This window comes from Vigna unguiculata, chromosome 5 (genome assembly GCF_037176805.1).
Source record: "Vigna unguiculata cultivar grain cowpea cultivar isolate G323 ecotype 2 chromosome 5, ASM3717680v1, whole genome shotgun sequence".
NCBI lineage: Eukaryota > Viridiplantae > Streptophyta > Magnoliopsida > Fabales > Fabaceae > Vigna > Vigna unguiculata.
In genome coordinates this window covers 47,124,970-47,151,451 of record NC_140796.1, presented here as the reverse complement: position 1 = coordinate 47,151,451, position 26,482 = coordinate 47,124,970, and the positions used below count along the sequence as shown (strand labels likewise).

At 30.0% G+C, this 26,482-nt stretch overlaps 3 protein-coding genes and 1 pseudogene across 3 annotated transcripts in view; 3 read left to right on the top strand and 1 right to left on the bottom strand.

The window, feature by feature from the left end:
- LOC114183652 (basic leucine zipper 34-like) overlaps positions 1-26,482 on the top strand; it is a 71,641-nt gene that overhangs the window by 19,911 nt on the left and 25,248 nt on the right. The window lies entirely within an intron of this gene.
- On the top strand, positions 560-1,722 carry LOC146886495 (uncharacterized; annotated as a pseudogene).
- LOC114185561 (PLASMODESMATA CALLOSE-BINDING PROTEIN 5-like) lies at positions 6,255-7,306 on the top strand. Its single transcript, XM_028073374.2, has 3 exons — positions 6,255-6,738; positions 6,842-6,869; positions 6,971-7,306. The coding sequence occupies exons 1-3, from the start codon at positions 6,411-6,413 to the stop codon at positions 7,134-7,136; spliced, it is 522 nt and encodes a 173-aa protein (XP_027929175.1). The 5' UTR covers positions 6,255-6,410; the 3' UTR covers positions 7,137-7,306.
- LOC114185808 (RING-H2 finger protein ATL40-like) lies at positions 10,802-11,845 on the bottom strand. Its single transcript, XM_028073730.2, has one exon. The coding sequence runs from the start codon at positions 11,687-11,689 to the stop codon at positions 11,006-11,008; it is 684 nt and encodes a 227-aa protein (XP_027929531.1). The 5' UTR covers positions 11,690-11,845; the 3' UTR covers positions 10,802-11,005.

Here is a 26,482-nt window from a genome sequence, read left to right as displayed (position 1 = left end):
CAAGCAAAACATATTCCTTGAACAAAACTTAACATTGTGGTCCAATCACATTCATAATACTCAAATCGTCTACTCTAAGGTGATATCAAAGTTATAAATATTTCCTAACTTGCTTAATAAAACTTAAGTTTCCAACTTCAATACTTTCACAAGAAGGCTAAATATGTATATAAACTACTTTGATCAACAATCCAAGTATATCACTACTAAGGATGGCAAAGTGGGTTAGGCCCGACAAGCTAACCCGCCAACCATTTCAACCTGCCAGCTTGGAATAGCCTGACCCACGAAACTCGTTAGCCCGTGTTAGGATATTTGTTTTTTGGTTTATGCACGTTTTTGTACATTAGTTTCTTTTAAATTATTTAATTTCATCTATCCTTAATTTTAGGAGTTGGTTATCATATGTAGAACATGGGTTTGTTATGATTTAGTGGCCTAGAGTTTAAGAAGTGATTTGTTCTGTATAAAGCTTATAAAAAGGCTTTTATCTTTCAATTATAAACAAGCAATAGCTTCTCTTTTACATATCTTTTGTTCCCCGCCATCTCATTTAATAATGATATCAAGAGCAAGTTATGATCTTGTGAGTGAGACATGTGAGCCTGTGACTGAGACACGTGAGGTTTGAGGTTTACTTCTTTCCCATAATCATGGCTACAAATTCCAACTTTGTGTAAGCAAAAATTCCACGATTTGATGGTCACTATGACCATTGGAGCATGCTAATGGAGAACTTTTTTCGGTCAAAGGAGCATTGGTCAATCATTGAATTTGGAATTAAAGAGCCATCAGAAGGCACAATTTTGACAGAACCTCAAAAAACAGACTTGCAGGCTAGAAGGCTGAAAGATCTTAAGGCAAAAAGTTATCTCTTTTAAGTTATCGATCGTTCCATCTTGGGAACCATTCTTTGCAAAGAAACTTCCAAGGATATTTAGGATTCTTTGAAGAAAAAGTATCAAGGGTCTACTAGAGTGAAGCGTGCACAACTTCAAGCCTTAAGAAGACATTTTGAGACATTAGTAATGAAGAATGGTGAATATGTTTCTAGCTATTTTGCGAGAACAATGGAGATAAGCAATAGGATGTGATTCCATGACGAGAAGATGAAAGTTGTCACCATTGTTGAAAAGATTTTGCGATCCCTAACACCAATGTTTGATTATGTTATGTGTACAATTGAAGAATCCAAAGATATTGATGCACTCTCCCTTAATGAATTGCAAAGTTATTTGTTAATACATGAGAAAAATGTGAACCGAAACTCTAATTCGGCAGCAAAAGAGCAAGTTTTGGGGGCTTCTACCAACACTCGTTCCACATGTAGAGGAAGGGGTAGAGGTAGAGGAAGGGTTCAAGGTCGTGGCAGAGGCAACTATAGAGAAAATCAGCAGCAACAGGAAAAAGAATGGGGAAGATGGAGCCATCACACAACATTGAATGTTATAAATGTCACCGGTATGGGCATTACAAGTCACAATGCAGGACCAAGCTGCCCAAGGACAATGGGGAAAAATCTAATTTTGCTGAAGAAGAAGAAGTGTGTCTTCTAACATCTTTTCCAGAAGAGCAGAATCAAGTAAAAGTTTGTGGTACTTAGACACTACTTGCAGCAATCATATGAGTGGGGAAGAGTCAATATTCATTAACTTGGATGTGACTTATCGTGATAAAGTAAAGCTTGGTGACGAATCCAGAATTTCAATTATGGGAAAATGAGAGGTAACAATCCTAAACAAAGATAACACTAATAAGACTGTTTCAATGTTTTCTTTATTCCAGATTTGAAAACAAATTTTCTAAGTGTGGGCCAACTACTAGAAAATGGATATGCGTTGTCTTTCAAAGATAGAGCATGCAAAATTCAAGATTCAAAGGCAATTCTAATTATTGAAGCCACAAGGACCCACAAGGACAGGAAATCGAATGTTTCCTCTTTTTTCTTCATGTCACTAACCACACATGTTTTTCAGCAAGATTGAAGGATATTGCTTGGTTATGGCATTATCATTATGGACATCTAATTTTTGGTTGATTGAGAACACTTCAACAAAAAATATCGTCACTGGTCTTCCAAAAATTACACATCCCTCTAAAATTTATGAAGAATCTGTTGTAGGCAAACAACGTCGCAATCAGTTTTCAAAAAGGAAATCATGGAGAGCAAAAGATGTTTTAGAGTTGGTGCATTCAGATTTATGTGGTCCGATAAAACTATCTTCCAATGGAGGTAAAAACTATTTAATTACCTTCACTGATGATTTTTCTAGGAAAACTTGGGTTTATTTTCTACAGAACAAATCAGAAGCTTTCTCATTTTTAAAAGCTTCAAGACTCGTGTAGAAAATGAAGCAAGAAAGACCATTCAGACCCTTCGAACTGATTATGGTGTTGAATATTGCTTAAAAAAATTTGAAGCATATTGTGAACATCATGGCATCTGAAGAGAACTTACAACAACATATACACCACAACAAAATTGTGTATCAGAGAGGAAAAACAAAACTATCCTTAACATGGAGAGAAGTTTGTTAACAAGAGGAAGAGTACCAAAAACCTTTTGGCTAGAAGCAGTTAATTGGAGCATTCATGTGCTTAAAAGAAGTCCAACTTTTTCTGTTAAAAACTAACACCGCAAGAGACTTGGAGTGGGAGATAACCATAAGTGGATCATTTCAAGATTTTTGCGTGCATCACCTATGCCATGTCTCGAATGAGAAAAGGAAGAAGCATGATGACAAAGCTAAGAATTATGTCTTTGTTGGTGTAAGCGAAACATGAAAAACATATAAGTTATTAAATCCACTAACAAAAAGATTGTGACCAACATATATGTTATTTTTTATAAAGACAACACATGGGAATGGAATGAGCAATAACCTAATTCAATTATTATTTACAATGAAGATGTCAAAGAACTACAATAGCGCATAAGCATTATACTAACAGCCTTAGCATCTCCAAATGCAGTTAGAGCAAGTCCTCTTGAGGCAGAGACCTCAACACCAACAAATGCTGGAATTACAAATTCTGCAGCTCAATCTAAACATCTTCGAAGAAGGTTAGCATGAATGTCAGATTATAAGGTAACTGGGATTGACCAAACTGAAGATCTTACTACTCACTTTGCTTTATTTTCAGATTCTGACCCTACAACATTTGAGAGTGTTGTCAAAGAAGAAAAGTGGCGAAAAGAAATGGATGATGAAATTGATGTCATTGAAAGAAATGACACTTGGGAGTTGATTAATCTTCCTAAAGAACAGAAAACCATTGGTGTAAAGTAGGTCTTCAAAACAAAAGCTTAAAGAAAACGGTGAAGTTGACAAGTATAAGGCATGCTTGGTGGCCAAGGGGTACAAGTAGGAATATGGGGTCGATTATACATAATTTTTTTCTCCAGTATCAAGACATGACACAATCAGATTGGTTGTTGCATTGGCAACTCAAAACTCTTGGCCTATTTTTCAACTAGACATCAAATTTGCATTTTTGCATGGATACTTGGAGGAATAAGTATTTATTGAACAACCCCTTAGCTATATTAAGATTGGACATGAACATAAGGTGTACAAATTGAAAAAGGCACTCTATGGGAGAAAACAAGCACCAAGAACTTGGTATAGTCGCATTGAGGCTTATTTTCTGAAAGTTGGTTTTTCAAATGTCCTTATGAGCACACATTGTTTGTTAAGTTTGAAAATGAAGGGGAAATGCTTATTGTATGTGTGTATATTGATGACCTTATATTTACTAGAAACTGTGAAATCATGTTTCTACGAGTTCAAGACATATATGATAGATGAGTTTGAAATGTCTGATCTTGGTGTTATGCATTACTTTCTTGGCATAGAGGTGGTGAATGGAGGTGATGGAATCTTTCTTTCTATGCAAAAACTCCTACTGAGTTTGACTTAAAGTTAAATAAATATCATGAAGGGAAGAAGGTGGACAACATTCTCTATAAATAGATTGTGGACAGTTTGATGTATCTAACTGCAATAAGGCCAAATATAATGTACTTTGTAAGTCTAATTAGTAGATATATGGAGAATCCTACTGAAATGCATATGCTAGCTGCCAAGAGAATCCTTCGTTATTTACAAGAAACAAGGGATTTTGGGATATTCTATAGGAAAGGTGGAAAGTCAATTATGCTTGGATTTACTGATAGTGATTATGCAAGATATCAAAATGATAGAAAGAGTACTTTAGGGTATGTCTTTATGCTTGGCATAAGAGTTGTTTCATGGTCATCTAAAAAGCAATCCATTGTCACTTGGTCAAGTACAAAAGCTGGATTTGTTGCTGCAACAACTTGTGCATGTCAAGCTATTTGGCTAAGGAGAATACTTGAGGAGCTGAAATTCAAACAGCCAAAAGCCATTACAGTTTTCTGTGACAATAGTTCAACAATTAAGCTTTCCAAGAACCCAGTACTACATGGAAGAAGCAAGCACATTGATGTGAGGTTTTCTAAGGGATCTTACTAATGATGGAGTAAGTTACTTGAATTTTTGCAGAAGTGATGAGCATTTGGCTGATACATTTACAAAATCTCTCAAGGTTTTTGTTTTTTCAAAACTTAAGGAGGTTAATTGGAGTATGTACTTTGGAGGATCCAATTTGAAGAATCCAATGCGTAAATAAATTGAATGAATCAGTTTAAGGGAGAGAATGTTAGGATATTTGTTTTATGGTTCATGAACGTTTCTGTACGTTAGTTTATTTTAAATTATTTAAGTTCATTTATCCTTAATTTTAGGAGTTGGTTATCATATGTAGAACATGGGTTTGTTATGATTTAGTGGCCTAGAGTTTAGAAGTGGATCTATTATGTATAAAGCAGGCTTTTATCTTTCATGAATAAACAAGCAGTAGCTTCTCTTATACATATCTTTTGTTCTCTGCCATCTCATTTAACAGCCCGTAAGGCCAGCCTGCAGATCAAGTCGGGCCAGCTCGCAGCTCGTTATTAGACCGAAAAAAAGGCATGTGTTGTTCATTTGACTACTCATGTGACTGGGTGGTAGGGTTTGTTAACTAAAATCAAAAGAAAAACCCTTGCACACACAACCACAACAAAGCACCATGCACGAGCCACCACCATTTAGAAACTGCGAGCAACAACCACCATCGCACAGAAACTGTGAGCAGTGACCACCACCACAAGCAACAACCATCAACGAGATCAGGAGAGGAGGTGCATAGTGCATAACGCTGACATCCACCATGAGCAGGATCATTTATATATGCTTAATTTTGCCTTGATTTGATTTCCCACACCCTGATTTTGTTATGTGATTGTCCTGATTGATTTGCGTTCCACTTATTAGGGTTTTGTGATTTTGTTTGTGTGATTTTGTTATGTGATTCCAGTGATTTTGTTCCTAGGTATTCTTCCTACCTTATCTTCTTAAATGCAAGCTTCATGTGATTTGACTAATAGTGTGACAAACAAAACAAAAATTAAAATTGGTGAGCCAGCTTGTCAACCCACTTTGTTGCGGGACATGTTCCACTTTCAACCCATTTTCAAGTTGTGACGCAACCTATTTTAGATGAGTCAATGACGAGTCGAGCTAAAACAAGTTGGACTGAACCATTTTGTCATCCCTCATCACTATCCTCTGAAACTAACAAAGATTCACCTTTGTTCTTGCCTCACATGCAAAGCCTTACCTCATGCATGTAACTTCTCCATAAAATGAACTCAAGAAAAAAAAAAAACATTAATAAAGAGAAAATTACTCAAAAATACCTATGGTCGGACAAAAAAAATTTACTCTTCATCAAGATATCTAAAGTAGTTTTTTCAAAATTCTAGAACGAAGACGAAAGAAAATATTATTTTACAAAGAATGATTCTTTATAAATAAGTTTGAATGATTAATTTTTTATATATATAAACTTTTTAATTTAAATAATAGAGTATTCATATTTTCATCTCATTTAAACCACTTCCACCAATTTCTTGACATTAGTAGAAAAAACTATTATTGGTTTTTTTGAAAGAAATAACAATGATTTATAATAACAAAAAATATTATCAATGTAAATAAAAAATAGCTCATGTGTATATCAATAAACAATAATCGACACCAACTAAAATGTAATCATCTAACATTGAGTGGAAAAACCTTAATTAATATTAATCAATAAACAACTCTATCTATCCTATGTTATGCAAAAATAACTCTAATTCATACAAAGAATCTTGACTAACATAAGTTGAAAATAATCTCAATTGACGAAATTAAATCCAGCAAAAGTCCAGAACTAGCAGATACTTTTTTTAAGCAAATGCAAGTTGCAACGATTGACGTTTGATCCTGTGACATCAAATCCGACAAGGTATCACACCCAGATTCACTTTAATTGAATTCACTGTTCATTACGACAATAATATGCCCAAGAGAGAACCTTTCTCTCCGTGTCACTTCTTTCTCCTTCTCCTTCTATGTGGCTTTGTCGGCGGCGACACGCCGTCGCGGGAGGTGTGGTGCGTGGCCAAGAACAACGCGGAGGACGCGGCGCTGCAGTCAGCGGTCGAGTGGGCCTGCGGCGCCGGCGGAGCCGATTGCGGAGCGATCCAGGGAGGAGGACCCTGCTTCGACCCTTCCAGCGTGCAGAATACGGCGTCGTACGCTTTCAATGATTATTTCCGAAAACACGCCATCGCCGAGGAGAATTGTAACTTCGGCAATAATGCCGCCATCACCTCCTTGAACCCCAGTCAGTTCTCACATCCACCCCTTTTTTTCCTTTTTCTCCATCACTACTTCAATTTCAAATCCCCTCCATAAATTTCTCATCTTTTTCTGTCTTAACTTTTCAGGTTTCGGCAATTGCAAGTTCCCTTCTAGGTAGGTAGCAGAAGCAGTGATCAATTGGGCTCGGTTTGATCTTTTCTGCTTTTTAAATTTTGGGTTCTGAAAGTTTAAGACTTGTTTTGAATGTGATGCAGTTCGATAGTGAACAACGGGAGCCTCTCGGGATCCGCGTCATCGATGGGATCGATGTCCGGCGAAGACACAAGTGGGTGCGGTGGAGTTGTTAGGAGGTGGTGGTTTTGGCCAATTGTTATCGCCGCTCATTTATTCTCCATAGTTTCATCTTCACCCATTGTTTGAAAATAGAGATCTATCTATTTTTGGATTCGTAGATTTACTAGCACAGTTCAAAATCATCATTTTGTGTTATATGGTTCTTCTGTTCTTGAAATGCAATATGCAGAGGTTAGTTTTACTCGTACTGATACAATCAATAGAAGTGAGTTATTGATAGCTATTTTAAGTGGTTATGCTGAATCTTCCATTTTTTTTCTCTCTGGGAATTAGTTTGTTTGTTTGTTGAAGATGTTACATGTTCTTCTAATAAGTGCTGTTTGGATAAATTTATCAGTAAGCAATAAGCATTAGCAGGAGAGAATGAAACCTGAAAATTCGTAACAGGGTTTTGTGGTATGAGTAAGTGAGTCACTAGAAATAGAACAAATGGAAATCTCAGTTGCACTTTAAAACAATCGAGTATTTCATGGATTCTCTTCCAATTTTTCTTTTATTTTTATATGGGAAAAAAGATGTTATTCAGGAAATTATATAATTATTTTAATATTGAGAGAATATAAAGAATTAACAAGCTGGTGATAGAATATAACATCTTTTTTTTTTCTTAAACAATCACGATTACATTTGTTTTTGGGTCTTGGCAATTGGCCGTGGCTTTCAAAATTTATTATAGATTTTTTTTATATGTTTAAATAAGTTCCTGATTTCAAATATCACCGATTTCTTTTTTTTTTTTTAAATTCGATAAATTTTCTTAAAATTAAGGTATTTAATGAAATTAAAAATTTTAACTTAAATTTTTTATATTAATTTAACTTAAGTTCTTTATATTATTTATAGTTATTTTGACTGTTCATGTCTGTATAAAAGTTGAAGTACATCTGACGATTTGGGGGTGTTAAAAGTATTTGCTAAGTTCATTCTATTGTGTACTCAAATAATATTTAATAAAATAAATAAATAAATTGTTATGATTAACAAAATAAATTTACGAATTAAAAGGAAATTTTAAAATAATTTAAATAATAATAAATATTTTTACCTCATACTTAAATAATAATTTAATAATCTATTAGGTAATATTGTGCACTAAAAAATAATAGGAGACATGGATCTTATTAAGGTTATTTTTTATCTACCATAATGACTTATAGTTGTGATTTTCTTTTAATTTTCGAATCTAGTATATTGCGCTCAATACTTTGGCACTTGTTCTAAGCAATTTAAATTTCAATAATTATATTTTAATTTTAATAGTTTGATTCATAAATATGTGATGATGCGAAGGTTTTAAGGTTAAGGGATGAGGTGAGGAAAATGACAAAGAGGTTTCTTTTAGTATGAGAAAATAAGTATCTTCTACAAAAGATAACTATTTTTAAAATTAATATAATTGCTTGTTTAGGATTAGAATTTTAATTTTCAAAACATATTATGGTTTTTACTTTCTTTATTTTATAAATTTTAATGTCATGAGTTTGTTTATTAAACATCTTAATGATTAACAAAACAAAAGATAAATTATACGTTATGCCCTGCTGCCCGCTTTAAAACTTGAGTTCAGTGAATATATATATATATATATATATATATATATATATATATATATATATATATATATATATATATATATATATATATATATATATATATATATATATGTATATTCACAAATTTTCTTAAGGTAATTGTTATGAAAATTGATAAACTTATAGTGGTTTTTTGATCATATGACAATCTTTTATGGGTGTCAAACCAGGTCAGTCTGGTCCGTTCTACCTTTGGCCTGTTAAAAATAGGTCGGGTCGGACTGACCTGCTACAACAAAACGGATTGAATATTGTAACTCGTTGTGAGGTGGACTGGCGGACAACTTTTTTTTTTAATTTTTTTTAATTTCCTTTAACTTTTTTTAAATTTTTTTTAAATTTTTTTTAATATATGTAAATTTTTTTATAATATAAAAAATTTATTTATTTTAATTATTTTTAATTTAAAAATATAAAAAAAAAGTAAAAAAAAAATGGGTGACCCAAGGCGGGCTGACCCACTGGTCCGCTTTGACATCTCTACAATCTTCATGCATAGTTTTCTTCTCTTAAAACTTTATCCAACTTGTTTATTTCATATATTACAATTTTAGATTTGATAATATAGTTTCAAACTAATAAATTTATTTGTTGACATTAAGTATAATGGTATATTACAAGAAAATCTTCAATTAAAAATTAATTTTAGAAATAAAAAATAGTTAGTCACTATAGTGACCGATTTAAATACCTATTTATAAAATTAAAAATTATTAGTTACTAAAATAGTTACTATTATAAATAAAAAATTATAATTGATCACTAGATTGGTCACTAATTAGATAGAGACTAATTTAAAATTAAGTCATTTTAATAATCAAAATATAGATAACTAATTTTTAGTGATTAATTTCTTTTGGTAACTAACTTTAAAGACTAATTTAATGACTAATTATAATTTTTTATTCATAATAATAATTATTTTAATAATTAAGAGTTTTTAGTTTTATAAAATAATATCCAAATTTGTTTATTATAGTTACTAATAATTATTAATTATTAATTATTAAAGTTTGTCGCTATTTAAATATTTTTGTGTAGTGATTTCCGAAAGGTTTCGTCGTATTAAATTAACATCCGTTGAATTTAATAGACAAAAATCGATATATAGAATAGAAGTATTAACATTGTCCAACAACTAAAAGTTATGATGTGCACTTTTGAAATAATTATTATAAAAGTTAAGAAATAAATTGAGATCGTCAACCTTCTTACATAAAGGATCTTTTACTGTTTAAAGATATAGCCAACAAGTTTTTGAAGAGTTGTTGGGTTTATAAGTGATACCCTACTTACTGCAGATCTTGAAATCAGGAATGGAACACAGATAAATGGCTAAGGGCCAAAAAACACACACGCATATATATATATATATATATATATATATATATATATATATATATATATATATATATATATATATATATATAATTATTTTCGCCACACACACATTTTCACATTAACTATTTTCCTTTTCATTTTTCTTTTTTGCAAAGTATTCGATGAACATTTTTATTCTTGAAATCTTAAATTTTTTTATCATAAAATTATAAAATCAAAAGAATTATTAATCTTTGTTTCATATATGTTTTTAATTAAAATGATGGGATTCTGATAATCATAAGTATAAGCTTTCATATTCATACCAATAAACTAAATATTGAAATCGATTATGTTACTACAAATATATAAAATTTTGAAAAAAACTCATAATCTAAATTGAAAATCATATGAAAAAAATAACTTACAATCGTATTTCAGTTTTAATTAAAGATATTTAAAAAAAAAATACACATGTATGAATTGTTATTCCATTACGACAACAATGGAAGCCACATTGTCGACTAGGTTTGTCTCCTTACATTTATAGGAACAAGTCAACAAGAATCCCAAATATGAGGATCTCGATTTTTGACTTCCCACCGAAACATATGACTATGGTAGTAATAAGGCGCTAGTAGAAACAAAACAAACACAAAAAATCACTAATAAATTAATTAATCTTAATTTTATAATTAGCTCACATGGACTACACCTAATCTACCAATATTATATCTCCCACGCTAATTCGGCTTACCAAACACCAAATCCTTTTTACAAAGTTTAATTATGAATTTAATATATATAATAAGAACAATAAACAACCAAATCACTCGTATTTGATTCTCATCTGCAAAATTATTCAATAAAAAAATCACTCATATTTCAAAACCTTGGCAAATTTTTGCAAGCTGTATTATGATGAGAAAATGAAAGGAAAAAAAAAAACAGTATCAAAAAAGAAAAAATAAACAGATACATACATATATGTACGTACATGATAGTACCTCAATAATGAATCTGTCACTGTCTCTCTAAGTCTTGTTCAACATCATCATGCGTAGAAGGTTGGATTCTCCTCAACGATCTCTCTCTACTGAGAATTCTTCGAAACGAACTCAACCGGGAATTGGAGCCGTTGATTTTAGGTGACCCATTACCACCGTCGGATGTTCCTTCCACGTTTTCAAACAATACCGGGGCGGTGGGAAGAGCCAACCGGGTGGGGTCCTCGCGCTGGACCGGTTCAAGTCGGAGAGGTTCGGCTTTGGTCCGACAAAGGGGACACGTGGAGTGCGAGGCGAGCCACGCGTCGATGCAGCCAACGTGGAAGCTATGCTTGCAATTAGGAAGAAGTCTGACGTGTTCTCCGTCTTCGAGAACGCTCAAGCAGACGGCGCACTCAACGGCGTCGTTCTGGTGTTTGAAGGGGAAGGTGGGGAGAGCGGTGATGAGGGCAGGGTCGAGGCCGGTGTTTGGTGGTTGGGCTTGCGCGTGAGCCACGTTGAGACTGAGTTGGTATATGGCGCTCCGGCGCCGAGTTTGACGCCTCAGAAAAAACCTTGCGTAGATGTGAAGAACAAACACTAAAACCAGAACCACTGATAGGGAAACTATGGCGGTGATTAGTATCCTCCGGTTGAAGTCATTGTGGTTCTGGAATGTTGGGAACGGAGAGTGGTCGTGATCGTTGTCGAAGTAACTCATGGCTGTGTGAGAAAGAGAGAGAGAGGGTGTTGGTGATGAACATTGAAGAGAAGAATGTGTTTTGGGTTGGGTATTTATGTATGGGGTTTATGACAACATTGTAAGAACAACGAGTTGGTGCTGTTGTGTTGCGGTTGGAAAAAAAATGGTGTTTTTCTATTGGATATTTTAGTTTCTTCTTCTGTTGTGTGCCTACAAAGTCCAAGGTTTTAACTAACAAGAAACTCCCGTTTTGTCAAGGCTTTTGACTGTTGAACGTTGACATTTTGCTAATCTTATAGGTTAAAAGTAAAATAATGTGATAACGGGAGTGTAGAGAACGTTAGGTGAATATAACTGTAACTGTAAGTACAAGAAAAACTACTGTGTATTAAATTTATTAACATTTATTTATTGATTTATAAATATAAATATATACTGTTTCAATAGAAAAGAATGAGGGAAAATGGGAGGGGTTTGGTTTCTTGTGAAAGTTGACTGCCGCAAATTTAGAAAAAGAAAAAAAAAAGATAAAAGATAAAGCTAGCATAAAATCGTGTACACGCTAAACATGATTCACACTCTGTTAATAATACGTGTGAATACATAAAAAAGAAAAAAAAAACTTTTTCAATTTTTCAATGAAAGAATCCAAATGAGAAATGATACTTTAATAAAGTTTTGTTTAACAAATTTTGACAAATAATTATTTTTAGTAAAAAAACCCTAAAACTTTAATACTTTATCTTTGTAATTTCCATAAAAAAATACAAAATTATCTTATTTAATAACTTTGCCAATTTTATAAAAAATTTATTTGTCAAAAAATATTTTTGAATCCAAATTTGTTTTCAAAAAGTTATAATGCTGAGAAAATTTTACAATTTCAACAAATTTTAAAACGATTGAATTTGAGAATTTTAAATTATTTAATTCTTATTAAATGTAAAGTACGTAATAATTTTTATAATTGTATATCCCAAACCTACCCAATTAAGATTTTTAATTTTATTTTTCTGATTTAATTACGCTACGGTGGTGGGTACGGTACCAAAAGATTCTGTGTGTGGAAATATGGCTACGTAGACATTATTCCACGTGTTAGAACATTTGTGATTTTCTTAGAAATGAGTACTACAATTTAAGAATATTTGAATATTAATAATACTATCGACTTAAAGTCAAACCCAGGACACATAACATAAACTACCTTTGCACTGAGTCATCTTTTATGAATATTTAGTCTTTGAAAGTGAGACAAAAGCAAACATTTTTTTTTATAAAATACTTTTAGTTCTGCAAATTTAACTTTAATTTTCTTCTTACCTTTTGATTTATTAGTTATTATTTTTTTCACCTTCATTCAAAAATTCAATTTTAGTCTTTAAAAGAGGTCAAAATTATTACAAAAGTAACTTTAAGAATGAACAAGAAGTAAAATATTTTAAAATTTAAAGACAAAGTAATCATTTTGAAATTTGAAAAAAAAAACTTAAAATCAAATTTTCTTTGTACAAGTTAATGCAATTTATTGGGCCATTGATTATTTTTGGATAAATTTTAAGTTGCTGAATGCAATGTGTTTCATCCTAATTCATAGTATAATTAAACAAAAAATAGACTTTTAAAATGCATATTGCAATAGAAGATCATGCATGGAAATACAATGGGAACTTCCAAGCTTTACGTTGTCACTCAAACAACTTAAACAATGGAAAATGTTAACCTACATTAAAGGAGTCATTTAATTAAAATTAATTTGTTTCTTCATCAGAATATAATAAAAATTTCTTTAATTAGTTATAACCTACAACTTTCTTTTCATGTTATCCGTTATATTTAATATTTTATTATTATATCAATTTAATTTCTTTATATGTTTCAATCATTTTAGAAATATTTTGATATAGGTTTTAAAAAAATATGTTAAGTAACATTTCTTAACAATTGATATAATTTAATAAAGAACGTCACTGCCACACTTTTTCTTAGCAATATTATATAATGAATTTTAAATTAAAGCATGATATAAAATGTTTATTTCAATATACCGAATAATCTTAATCTTTTTATTACTTATATTTTAATTATTAATATTCTTGCGCTTTACCTGCACATTTTATATGCATTCTAGTTTCTTATGTTTCATTGATTTTCTTTTTCTCACAATGGTCTCTATTAAAATAAAAAAATATAACTAATTATTTTATAATTTGAACTAATTTAATTTAATTATATATCGCCTGGAAGTTATGATTGTTTGGAATAGAAAAAATGACAAGTCTAAGCACTAAAATATTTTCTTGCTTGTAAGTTTTATCCTATGTAGGAAGTTGACAAAGAATACTGTTTAAGCCAACCATGTGCTCTAGTTATATTAAAGTTCCAAATTTCAACTTTAACCCAAATTAAACTTTCCAATGGTTTAGTTCTGTTTTGCAAAATCATCTTAACTTTTTGTTCTACAATACAATATTTTTTTCTGTTTCAGGTTGGCATGGAAAGTATAGATTCATCATAGTTTGTGGAAAAAATAAATCATTAAATATAGGAAATGTATAGTATTTTTATGTATACATAGATAAAGATATAATATTTAAATATATACACATAAATAAGATATGCATTAAAAAATTAGTTGATAAGCTAACTGATATAAATTCTTAATTTATCTTCTGATATGATAATTAAACTAACTGTTAGATTAGAAACATTAGAAGCATTTGATATGCAATTACATGAAAAATAATTATATAAGTTTCACTATGTATATAAAATTTGAATTTATAAATATATATATATATATATATATATATATATATATATTTAAATATTCAATTAAATATTCAACTTTTTTTTTGTTAAAATTCTTTGTATTTCTACCTTGTTTTTTTGAAAGTTATATATATATATATATATATATATATATATATATATATATATATATATATAATTCATTTATAATTTATAATTTAAATAATTCAAATGATTCAAAATCACATTCTTTTACGCTACATTCATCAACTATATAAAGATTCTATAATTATCATATGACATTCACTTCTAATCGGTCACATATTAAAAATTAAGTATTATTTATATGATAGAATAAATTCCTACAACATGTAGATATGATTTTTTTCACAACACACTCTAGATCTAAAAACTTTTATTAACTTTCGTCACCTAAATATTTTTTTTTATTAAGTCCACAACATACTTTACAGCACACTCTAGATCTAGACACCTCTATTAACTCTCATTATCTAAATATTTTTCTTTATTAAGTCGGATATTTATAGGATGGGAATAATATCTTTACTAAATCTTCGTTCCATACACATCCTAAAATCACTAGTATTTTGCCTTTGAAAATAATTATATTCACATCACATACATAAATTAAAATTTCATCGTAATTATGACTCATGTCTTGGCTCACAAGTACAAAAATAGGATTTTATATTAACTAATATGCTTCAGTTCTATGAAAAAAAAAATCTATAATAACACGGTGACATTTTGAAAATATTTATAAAATTATAGACAACAATTCAAAAATAGTCGAAGCTTAACTACATGAGCACTACAAAAAAAAACTAAAATTATTGATAGAATTTTACTGACGGATATATTTTAATGGGTAAATTTAAATTATCGATGGATTTTACCGATGAATTTTCATATTTGAATTCCCGACGAAAAAATATGTTGGTAACAGATTTCATTTATTGATAGAAAAATTCATAGGTAAAATCTGTCGATAATTCAATTTTTTTTACCGACAAATTTACTGACGAATTTATATGTTGGTAAAAGGAACGAGAAATGTCCCGCCCAATTTGTATTGTCGACGAATTATTTCGTCGGTAAAATTCGTCAGTACTAACATAACTTAAAATTCATCGATAAAATTCGTCGATAATTTAAAAACTTTTTTATCGGTAATTTATTTATCGGTAAAGGGAGCAAGAAATTTCCTACCCAAAGCTCACCTTAAAAAAAGAACGAATTTATCCGTCGATGAAAGGAGGAGGAGGAGGATGAAGACGACGACAATGGGGACGACGACAGCGATGGGGGCAACGACGATAGAGATGACAATGAAGAAGAAGAAGACAAAAAAAATGAAAGAGGGAGGAAGAAGAAGATGAACAGTGCACGTTATTTACCGACAATTTTTTTTGTCGATAATTACCGACAAATTTTTTCATCAATAATTATTGGGGAAACAAGATTTTCATCGATAAAATTTTACCGACAAGAATTTTACTGACAGATTTTCGACCATCAATAATTCTGTTTTAGCGACAAAGTTTAATCATTACCGACAGATTCTAACCGTCAGTAATATCAGTTTTTCTTGTAATGGAGTATAAACTTTGATTTTTTAAATAATTGAAGTCTATTCTAATTCAATAACATTTATGAAAATATTTGTACAACTATAGATAATGATCTTTTTAAAAACACAAGTAATTGTACAAATATGTTTTAAAATATCATTGTGTTTATAAATAATCTTATAGTTTATAAACGTTTCCAAATGAAATACTTTATTTGCATATATGGTTTTCACACGAAAAATTGTCATGAAAAAGACTCAGAAAAACTAAGATAAATGGGGAGATGTCCGAGCCGTATAATTTCAATTGCAACAAAAGTTAACGCTTTAAGACCACTACACTTTTTATTTGATTTTAATTTAATATGAAGTTTAAGTAAAAGAAAACCAAATTTGTGTAATTCAGTTTGGATTGATTACTGTTGTTATTACTATATAGTTGTTAAATAATAAGAATATGTAAAGCAAAATGTAAAATCTTTTTAAGTGGATTGGAAGAGTTTAACGTTCAAATCAAGTGAATTAAGTTAAAATAATAATAATAATAATAATAATAATAATAATAATAATAATAATAATAATTATTATTATTATTATTATTATTATTATTGCGAAATTTAAATATTTTCTATCTGGACCTGACTCGCACGTTGGTAGAACTCATTTTGATGGAAATTTGACAATCAATCACAAATTTTGTGTATTGATTAAATATACAACCTACAACCTATTCCATCAATTATAGTTGCAAAGCATATTTGTTTTATCTAATATTATTTAACTCAACAATAAATAATTTATTTTCTACTTTTTTTTCATTCTCTAATAATTATATAGTATTATTTAATATATAACACTAACTATTTCCCAATTTCTCCCCGTACTTCAACATAATAATTAAATCGAAATGAAGACTTCCCATTTTTCTTCAATACTTGAATGGGATCGACAGCTTATACCAAACGGAAAAGAAAAAATGAGAACTCCATTTTAAGTATAATGAATAAAATTCAGAAATAACAAGTTGCGTATTCTTTTATTTTTCAAGACACTGTTCATATATTAAAAAAAGTAAGAAGGTTATTATTATTGTTAAACTTTTGAAAACTTTTTTCCTTTTTTCAATTAAGTATTAACCGAATACTTTAATTAATAATATATTTTCAAAAAGCTGAAAACGTGTTGAATTCCTCTTTTTAATAGGAAAAGAGTGATCAAAATGGAGTATTGTATAATTATATGATATATATGATATTTGAAAATTGACTACTAATTCAACAAATAGAGTTGTTGAAATATACTAGGTTACATTGATTAATTAATGTCTCATCAAAACATATTACCAACTCCGTGCAGAAAACGTTTGCATATAGTACTTCGTATTTTTGGATCAAAATATAAGATTGTCAACTAAAACAGATTTCATTCGTTGACTTAATATGTATTATAATAATAAATTTTATTTGATATTATAATACATATTAATCAAATTTTAATAATTGACATAATTTGTTTGATTAACATTAAAGTAATAATGTGTCAAATAAAATAAAATATCTCAAATGTTAATATATTTTGAAAGGTTAAATAAACATAAAAAAATTTAATAAAAAAATTAAATTTATATATTTTTAAAAATTGAAGATTAAATTAGATAAAATTTTAAGAATTAACTAATTATAATTTTAACTGAAACTTAAAAAATAAAAACGTATTTAAGTCTTTACATGGTTGGACTTGGTCCTTGTACGAAAATTCATGGGCGGAAAGTGAAAAGTTTAGATATATGTGTGCAGTGGAAGAAAAATCTGACAACACCATTTTGAATGAACGAAGTCAAAAGTGGGTTTCAAACGAGGAAGAAGGGGAGAAAGTTACAGAAAGTAGAAAAATTGAACTACAAAGAGAACTTTGTATTCTTTTACCTTAGCAAAGAACTATGTTGAATTATTATGTCAGTTCAAATCATAACCCATATGGTAAATTTATCACTTATAAAATTCTTAGTGTATAAATAATGATGAATAACATAAAAATAATCACCATTCTCCATTTTTGTTTCTTAACAAATAAGTCAAACTTAGTTCACTATTTTAAAGTACTTCCATTTTCATCAACTTAAAATTTAAAAGAATAAATACATCTTAAACATAATGTAGTCACCATCAGGTGAAAAGAAAATGATAGAAATTATTACATTTTTGTCATTAAATTTAGTTATTATATAATAAAAGGTTAAATATATTTTTGGTTTCTTAACTTTCGGTGAATTTTGAAATTAGTTTATTTTCAAACGTTGGATCAATTTAGTCTTTCATTTTTCAAAATAGTGGATTTAATACTTTAAATCAAATTTTGTTATGTCTATTTGACATTTCAAGACGTTTGATAATTGTATTTGATTTGACATTAAATAAAAAATGTGTCGGTCAACCAGTATAATCGCCTCAAATACAATCCTAAAATGTTCTTGAAATGTCAAATAAATTTAACAAAATTTGATTAAAATGACTAAATCCACATATTTCGAAATATGAATAACTAAATTAGTCTAAACTTTCGAAATGAACTAATTCCAAAATTTACTAAAAATTAAGGGACAAAATCATATTTAACCCTATAATAGAAACTATAATTAATCAAATGAGATAATGTTAATTTAATGTAATTTGTTGAATAATAATAATAATAATAATGACAATATTAATAAAAAAAATTAAAGAGATTGAACATATCTATACCTATATATAAGAAAGATTCCTTTTGTTCCCTTACATTTTATTTTTAATTTTACCATTTAAGTAATTGCTATTTTAAATTAAAATAATTAAATTTTCAATTGTACACTTTAAATGACCGTTGTCTAAATTTAATTATTTTATACATTATAATAAGTATTTTCTCATTTTATCTTTTTAATAACTAATTTTTTTAATTCATATAATTATTTAAATAAAAAACTATTTAATTATAAAAAAATCTGCAAATTATTTATTTTTATAATTTATATTTATATATAGAGGACATCCATTTTTTTCTACATTTTGTTTTTAAATATTATCTTTGAAAAAGTTTTTTAAATTAAAATAATAATTTTATGCATAACAATTTTTTAAAATTTATCTATTTTTTTATCTTAACAAAATTTGTATTATTATAAAAAAATAAACACACATGCGCTGTTATATAAGTGTTATAAATAAACATCGGTATTAATTCTAATTTTCATTATAAATGAAAAAATCAAAACATATTTAACCAATAATAAAACAATGTTATATCCAAAGATTGTGTATCTATACGTCGAATTTCTTTGATGTTTTTTTATTAGAATTATGAGATTATTTACTTTTTATTTCTTAAAATCACATTAAATTAATATCAGTATTTTGATTAATAACTATACTATGCAAAATTATGTAAATTAAAATAAATACATATGTTAAATTACAATAGTAAACTACATTATTAAATTTTTACTTTTTCAAATAAGTATTTCTAAATAAAAAAATTAATTATTTAGTAGTAAAGAAAATGTACTGAAATGTTATTTAGTCCACAGTTTCACTCTAAAACATTTTTAGTCATTTATTTAAAAAAAATCACAAAAGAAATTTAAAAAAGTAAAAATAAAAACTAAAAACGTGTTACCATGCTCAGTTTTAAAACATAAATATTAAATATATAGATATTGATATTATGCTTTTAGACACTCTTTCTAACATAATAATAAAAATGTTTTTCTGAATACGATTTCAATATTCAAAATTTGTCTTCTCCCAAATTTATCTTTACGGAAGTATAATTTCCTTATTTTTAAAATTGTTGTAAGGCCATAAAAATTCACTTTATTATTTTTGCCCTAAACTAAAGGGTTGTCCTTGTAAGTGGGCCTAAAAGGGCTGGCCCAGTAGATAAAGTCCTTTCCAGTTGTCCTAAGTCTCATTTTCACTCCATTTCAGAGAACTTGAGCTGCAGCCGTCACCCCTCCGCTAGGGTTTTGTTCCGTTGTCACGTAAGCTATAGGAACTTCTACTCCATGTAAGTGTCTCTCCCAGTCGTACTAGTTCCCTTTTTGCTACCTTGTTTTGTATTTTCGATTAAAAGCCTCCGTTAACTCGATTTCTCTGGTTCTGTCTCGCTGTCCTGCCAGTTCTGCGAGCCATCCTTGAGTTGTTGCGTCCCGAGGTCCCGTGTCGAAGCTCTGTTAGCCCCTTCCAGGTACGGGAAGTTAGGGTTTCTAGTTTCGAGTCATTCTTTTGAACTGTGTATGAGTTGGTTGTTGATTTTATGGTTTGATCTTTCGTTTTGATGCGTGAGAGTATCTTGCATGAGTTGTTTGGTTGGAAAACATGGTTGCTGCAGGTGAAACAGTGGCGAGACCTGTTAATCTCGCTCAGGCGAGCCATTCTCGCCTAGGCGAGACAAACAGGGGCTCGCCTAGACTAGTTTACGCGAGTGGTCGCCCAGGCGACCCGCTCCTTATTTTGAGCGAGCGAGATCCCGCGTTGCTCCCTGATGCCCTTTTTGAGCCCTCGTCTAGGCGAAGGGGACTCGCCTGAGCGAGAATGTCTCGCCTGAGCGAGACCTTTCAGCCTGAGCGAGAAATTTGGGCGAGACTGCCCTATGTTTGGTTGTGTGTTACACTCTTATGATTGGAAATGTATGGGTATGACTGCGCGATGAGGTACATGTATATATGTATGGATATATGCCTAAATGATTGCTATGTATGCGTGATCTGATTCATAAATGATGAATGAATGAGTGTTTTGGAACCAAAGAAGCATGGTATCGATATGAGATGAGGCCTTAGACTCATGGGGTGGTGATGATCAGATGTATGGATTCAAAATGGGATACGTATGAGGAATTAATCTCAGGGATTAGTGTGGAATTGTAAATATGATTTTGATGTTCTCTTACTGCTGTTTTATGAATGTTGGTCCGTGTCAGCGTGTAATTCCTTGGGGTCTCTAGGTGAGACCTACGGGGTTGCGCTTCAGTGGTCGGGACGTAATTCCATAGCCCCTGTTAGTGGGTGTCCATGGTGGTGCCCCATCGGTATAACTAGGTAAGGATTCAAGGTAAGGATTACATCCTAACACTCTAAGGGGTCAGTTGGTCTCACTTAGAGCGGACTAACCTCTGTGGTGAGAGTAGCAGGAGGCCTGAAATTCATTAAGGGCTAACCTAGTGGTGAGGGAAATTTGATTCATTGTAACACTTGTAACACATAGCTCGGGGGTGAGCAGAGGTATCCACCACAAGTGCAAGCATCCGCTGAATCCGACCAAGTTATACGTATCCGAATGAGTCGAGTCGAGTCGTAGTGTATTGATTGAAGAGTCATAACATGCTTGGTTGTTGCATGGACATTGGATGGTGAAATCATGTTTAACTGTATGATGAAAATGTTGTTGGCTCTAGCTTACCTTGTTTATTGTATGGTTGTCTTGTATGTGGCTCTTCTTTCTTGCGATGATCATCAATGTAATTGATGGGAACAGATGGGCGAGATTCTCGTGGTCAGCAAGGAAATGTGGATTCTGCTGCCTAGTCCGCGTGGATTGGTCTATAGCTTCCTTTGGACTTTTCTTTAGGGCTATGGCCCCTGTATTTCATTGTTATTAGATTGTAAACTTTTAGTTAAACCGTTATCCTGCTTTTATTGGCATCGTGGTATGCCGAGTTTTGGTAGGGGAAGTGTTGAGAACCTCAGGACTGCGTTGTTATACTATCTTATGTGTGACGTTTCCTTTAATTCCGTTTATAAATTAAATGGGACGTTACAATTGTACTTTCAAGCATTAAATGCATAAAATTTTTAAAATTGGTCCATTCGTATAACGATACAAAATTACATCAATTTCGTAAAAGAAATTTACTATTTATATAATGCGTGGGTTATAACTAAATTGTGTATATTCCTTTTGCATAATATTTTTATTCTGTTTATTGAGCACTAAATATAAATTCCAAAAGCAGTTTCTAAACCACGGCGTAAACATAGAAATAAACACATACAGGGCATACATCATTAAAAAATTTAGGTTTAATTAGTCGGATGGTACTCACTTTCGTTCAAATGTGTCAGTTTGATACCCACTTTTAAAAATGTGTCAATCTAATTTTAATTTCTGAAAAAAGTGTCTTGATCAAAACCCTTTCAAATAAAAAAATACTAAAACCGTTAACTTAATTCATAATTTTTATCTGTAAATTTCAATATAAATATCAACACTTAATTTTGTAAGTTATATCATTGTAAATATAATACCGTTAACGGTGTTAATGTTAACGGTGTTAATAATATTTTGAGAACTAATACCAAAGTGACTCGTACAAATAAAAGTGGTACCATCCCATTTATTAAACCAAAAGTTTAATGGAAATTTCTTCCTTACTCTCATGATTTCCGGCTGCACCCAAATGGGTTGTGAAAAGATCTTTTTACCCTCAATGAAAATAAATAAAACTCTACTTTTTTTTTTCTGTTCCACACATTCTTCTTCAATGCAGCCACACCCACTGGCCTCCGGTCTTGGATTTTTAATTGGAGAGTCACTATTGAACCCAGATGCTTCTACCCGCACCTCCCTGTTTTTTTTCTGCACATCCCTATTGTGAAATTTTTAATTTTTAATTTATTTTTTAAATTTAAAAAAAAAACTGTTTCATAATTTGTCACGTGTCGGTTTATATTTTTTTAATTTAAAAAAATACAAAAATGTTAAAAATTTAAAATTTTATGAATTGCATGTGATATAATCATGATCATGTTACTGTTTATAACTTAAAATAAATAAATAAATATTTTATAAAATAGAACGTGACATGACATTAAGTTCAATCTAAGAAAAATAATTACATTAAACTTTTTTAAAAAAATTAAAAGATCAAATGAAACCAAAAAGTAATCAAAAAATTAAAATAAACTAAATCAATAAATGAGAGGATTGAATCACTAATTAAGTGTATTTATAATTAAAAATAAAGTTAAGATTAGAAATTAATTTTTAACGGGAAGGAGAGATTTTTGCGAGGTTACATGTATTAGTTGTCTCTTTACAAAGATTTAAAGTAAGTTGTAAAATGAAGACTTGTAATAATGTATTGTATTAGAAGAAGGTGCAAACCCAAACCGACATCAATTTGGCTGACATATGTTTAACTTTAATCGAAGTTCCTGGACATATGAGAACAAAAGCAGTGTCGAAAAAACCAATTAATCGACATGACACAACTTTAACAGAAGCCAATCACCATGAAAACAATTTTCAGCAATCAATGACATGGCATTAGGATATTAGTAGGTCTGCAATTTTCAGCTTTGTGGATAAACTGCAGAGAGATATCAACTTAGCATTTAAGTCCTGCTTGATTCAGAGGGAAAATTTGTGCTAATTTGCAAACAAACTATGCGACACATTCAGAAGATAGATTTCTTTTCCTGTGAGATTTGTATTAATTCATCTATATAAAGAAAAATTTTGAGAAGCCAAAATTATATTATTTTCCATATTTTATATATTAATATTTAATTCCTTATTTTCGAAATTTTTCTTCCTAATATTTTCACCTTTGACAATCCGTCCGTACAAACAAACATTATGTAAATATTTCATATCCCTATAAAACGGGAACACAAATTACGTTTCCTAAATGCACTTGTGTCTAACATATGTGAATATAAAACGTCTGACAACGAATATATTCTTATATGAGATAATATATGTAAAGACTTAAAAGTAAATGATATTTTAGAATTTGTATTGTATTTAAAATAATGAAAATTAATTATTTTAATAATAAAAGGTATAAAGTATAAATAGAAATTTTATAATCTTTAAATTACAAAGATCTTATGTGTGATCCTTATAATGAGATTTTCAAGTTTAAACAATTAATTTATCTGTTTGAATAAGTTGATTTTCAACTTTTTTTTTGGTTGATTTTTATTTTTTGTATGCATCTCTAATTGGGATTGTATGTGTCATTTCAGTCTTTTTTTTAGTTCTTTGTTGATCAATGAATATGAGGGTATGATCTGATCATCTTTGTGGTATTTTTATATAGAGAGAGTACCTTGTAGTTTCGGAGAGGTTTTAGTATTGTTAGAGTCGGTTGAAATTCATCACGTAAGAGAAGCTGCTGGTTTTTTGTGTGCATGATGATGAATCTTGTTGGTATGGATGATTTTAGTATTTTGGATAGTTTGATTAATTATTGCATATTGTTGTTTGATCTTGTGGTATTCGGGAGAAAAATGGAATCTGAATTATTGATCAAATTGGTATCAACTACTATGTTTTAAAAGTTATTTTGTACCAATAGCTAAAAGAGGAGTACCAATTTGAGCTATGAAACAAGTTCAGATTACTCAAAAATCACAAAGTGCATTTCTTGTCATCTGATGTGGCTTTGAGCGACAGGTTTCACCGCTGAGTGCCACATTCTGTGAATTAATCAACGTTGAGCGGCATCTTGGTGGCGTTGAGCGGCAATGTTCACTACAAGTCTAGGAGTGGTTTGACTTCATGGTGTTGAGCGTCAGACTTTAGCGCTAGGCGCTAGTTTTTGCGAGGCAAATGGTGGTGAGCGACATATGCCTGTTTTGCTTGGTTCTACTGTTTGATTGTTTTTTCTTTCTTTGAATGTTGTGTAATTATGAAGTAAGGAATATGATTGGTTTATATTATGAAACAAAGGTACGTTTTGAGCTGTTGTAAGGTATTTCCTGAGGAGGAAATCCCATTGATGATGTGTGTTCACTAGGGTTTACCGTGAGGTTAGAGCTGTTTCATTTTGTGAGGCTATCCTAAATTTTACTGGCTAATTATACTCATGTAGAGGAGAATGGTTAGGTGGTGAGAGTAACAAAAGGTCCTATCATAAGGGTGGTTCCATTATTCTTATGACTGTAATATGGATTAACCTTGTGTGTGGTAGCTCGGTAAAGTAGTTTATACCACAAGTGCTTGGCTTCACAAGTCTAACTCAAGTACAGTTATCCAGATAATATCGCGTCTAGAAGAGTTTGGTTGATCATACGATTATATTAAGTGATAGTGTTTTATATTAGGCATGAAACTTGTACACATATGAAATATTTGAAATTTATTTGAATCATTTGTTCAATTAGTTTATCCTATCTGTTTTCTTGGTTGTCTTGTGTTGTGTTTCTTTTCTTTTGTTATGATTACTAATGTGATAATGATGCAACATTAATGCATCAATGGACATTGAGGAACATTCAACTTGATGTTTGGGATAGTTTATTAGGACCTATGTATACGTTAATAGAAACCCTAGTGGTTCAAACCTTGAGTACTTTCTTATGTTTGTATAGCTATAATCCTTTTGGATAACCATATTCTATCCGTATGTGAATTTTATTTATTTTGTTTTATTAATTGTGTACTTCTTTATTTAATAGTTTTATTATTAAATGAGACGTTACAATATATATTTTATATAAAAATAATATAATATGATAATCTCATTTTGAAAATAAGATCGGACACATATTTAAAAATGTATAAATATTATTACAACATAATAATATATAACTGCAATGACTCATGTGAGAAATTTAATTGAGGTCTATGAAGTTTACGTTCAATGTAAATGAATGAATAAATAAAATATACAAATATAAATTTATAGTGATTAAAAGTCATATTAAGTCTCTCTATAACCCACGTCTCCATGTGTTAGACTAATAAATAACTTGAGGTTAGTACAAAATTGTGACAAAAACGTGGCACCAAGTTGTTTGTCTTCTGCCGTCCTATGCTCCTATAAAGTAACAAATTCATGCTTCTTTAGGTGCAGTTATCATAATTAAGATTATAGCAAAGAGGTTTTGAGATTTTTTTCTTCCTGTTTTATAAGGTTGAACTAGATATAAAATTTAATTCTTTAACATATAATTAGAATAATGAATTAAAGTATATTATAGTAAAGTTTGTTATTTATTATTTTATTTATTATCAATTTTTTATAAAATCACCAATTAATTAATGTTTAGTCTTGTAATATAAATATATAAATGAGTGAGAAAGGTGAATTGAAAATCCTTATCTTATAAATTAATTTCTTAAAATTGAATTAAATTTAAAATTTATTTATTATCAAGAGAATGACGTCGCCAAATCCAAATCGTAACTATTTAAAGTCTCCAACCCCTACTTTCAAATTTATTTCACTTTCTTACTCTTTTAACAGTTCTCTAATTAAATTTCAAATAGTTTACCTAGAAAACTCTAAGAAATATATAAATAATTTATATGACTGCATGATAAAAGTAATTGCAGTGTTCCATAAATAAATAATTAGTGTATAAATATTTAGTTTAGTAAAATAAGTATCGATATATTTTGTTTTTAGTACAATAAAAAAAATACAATATTAATATAAAAACATTAATTCTACTAATTTTGATTGAAATCCAATATAATTGGGTA

Excerpts from the sequence above, each read along its gene's own strand:
- LOC114185808 (XM_028073730.2), bottom strand. The coding sequence starts at position 11,689 with ATGAGTTACTTCGACAACGATCACGACCACTCTCCGTTCCCAACATTC.
- LOC114185561 (XM_028073374.2), top strand. The coding sequence starts at position 6,411 with ATGCCCAAGAGAGAACCTTTCTCTCCGTGTCACTTCTTTCTCCTTCTC. Across the intron at positions 6,739-6,841 it reads CATCACCTCCTTGAACCCCA|GTTTCGGCAATTGCAAGTTC; the intron begins GTCAGTTCTCAC and ends TTAACTTTTCAG. Across the intron at positions 6,870-6,970 it reads AATTGCAAGTTCCCTTCTAG|TTCGATAGTGAACAACGGGA; the intron begins GTAGGTAGCAGA and ends AATGTGATGCAG.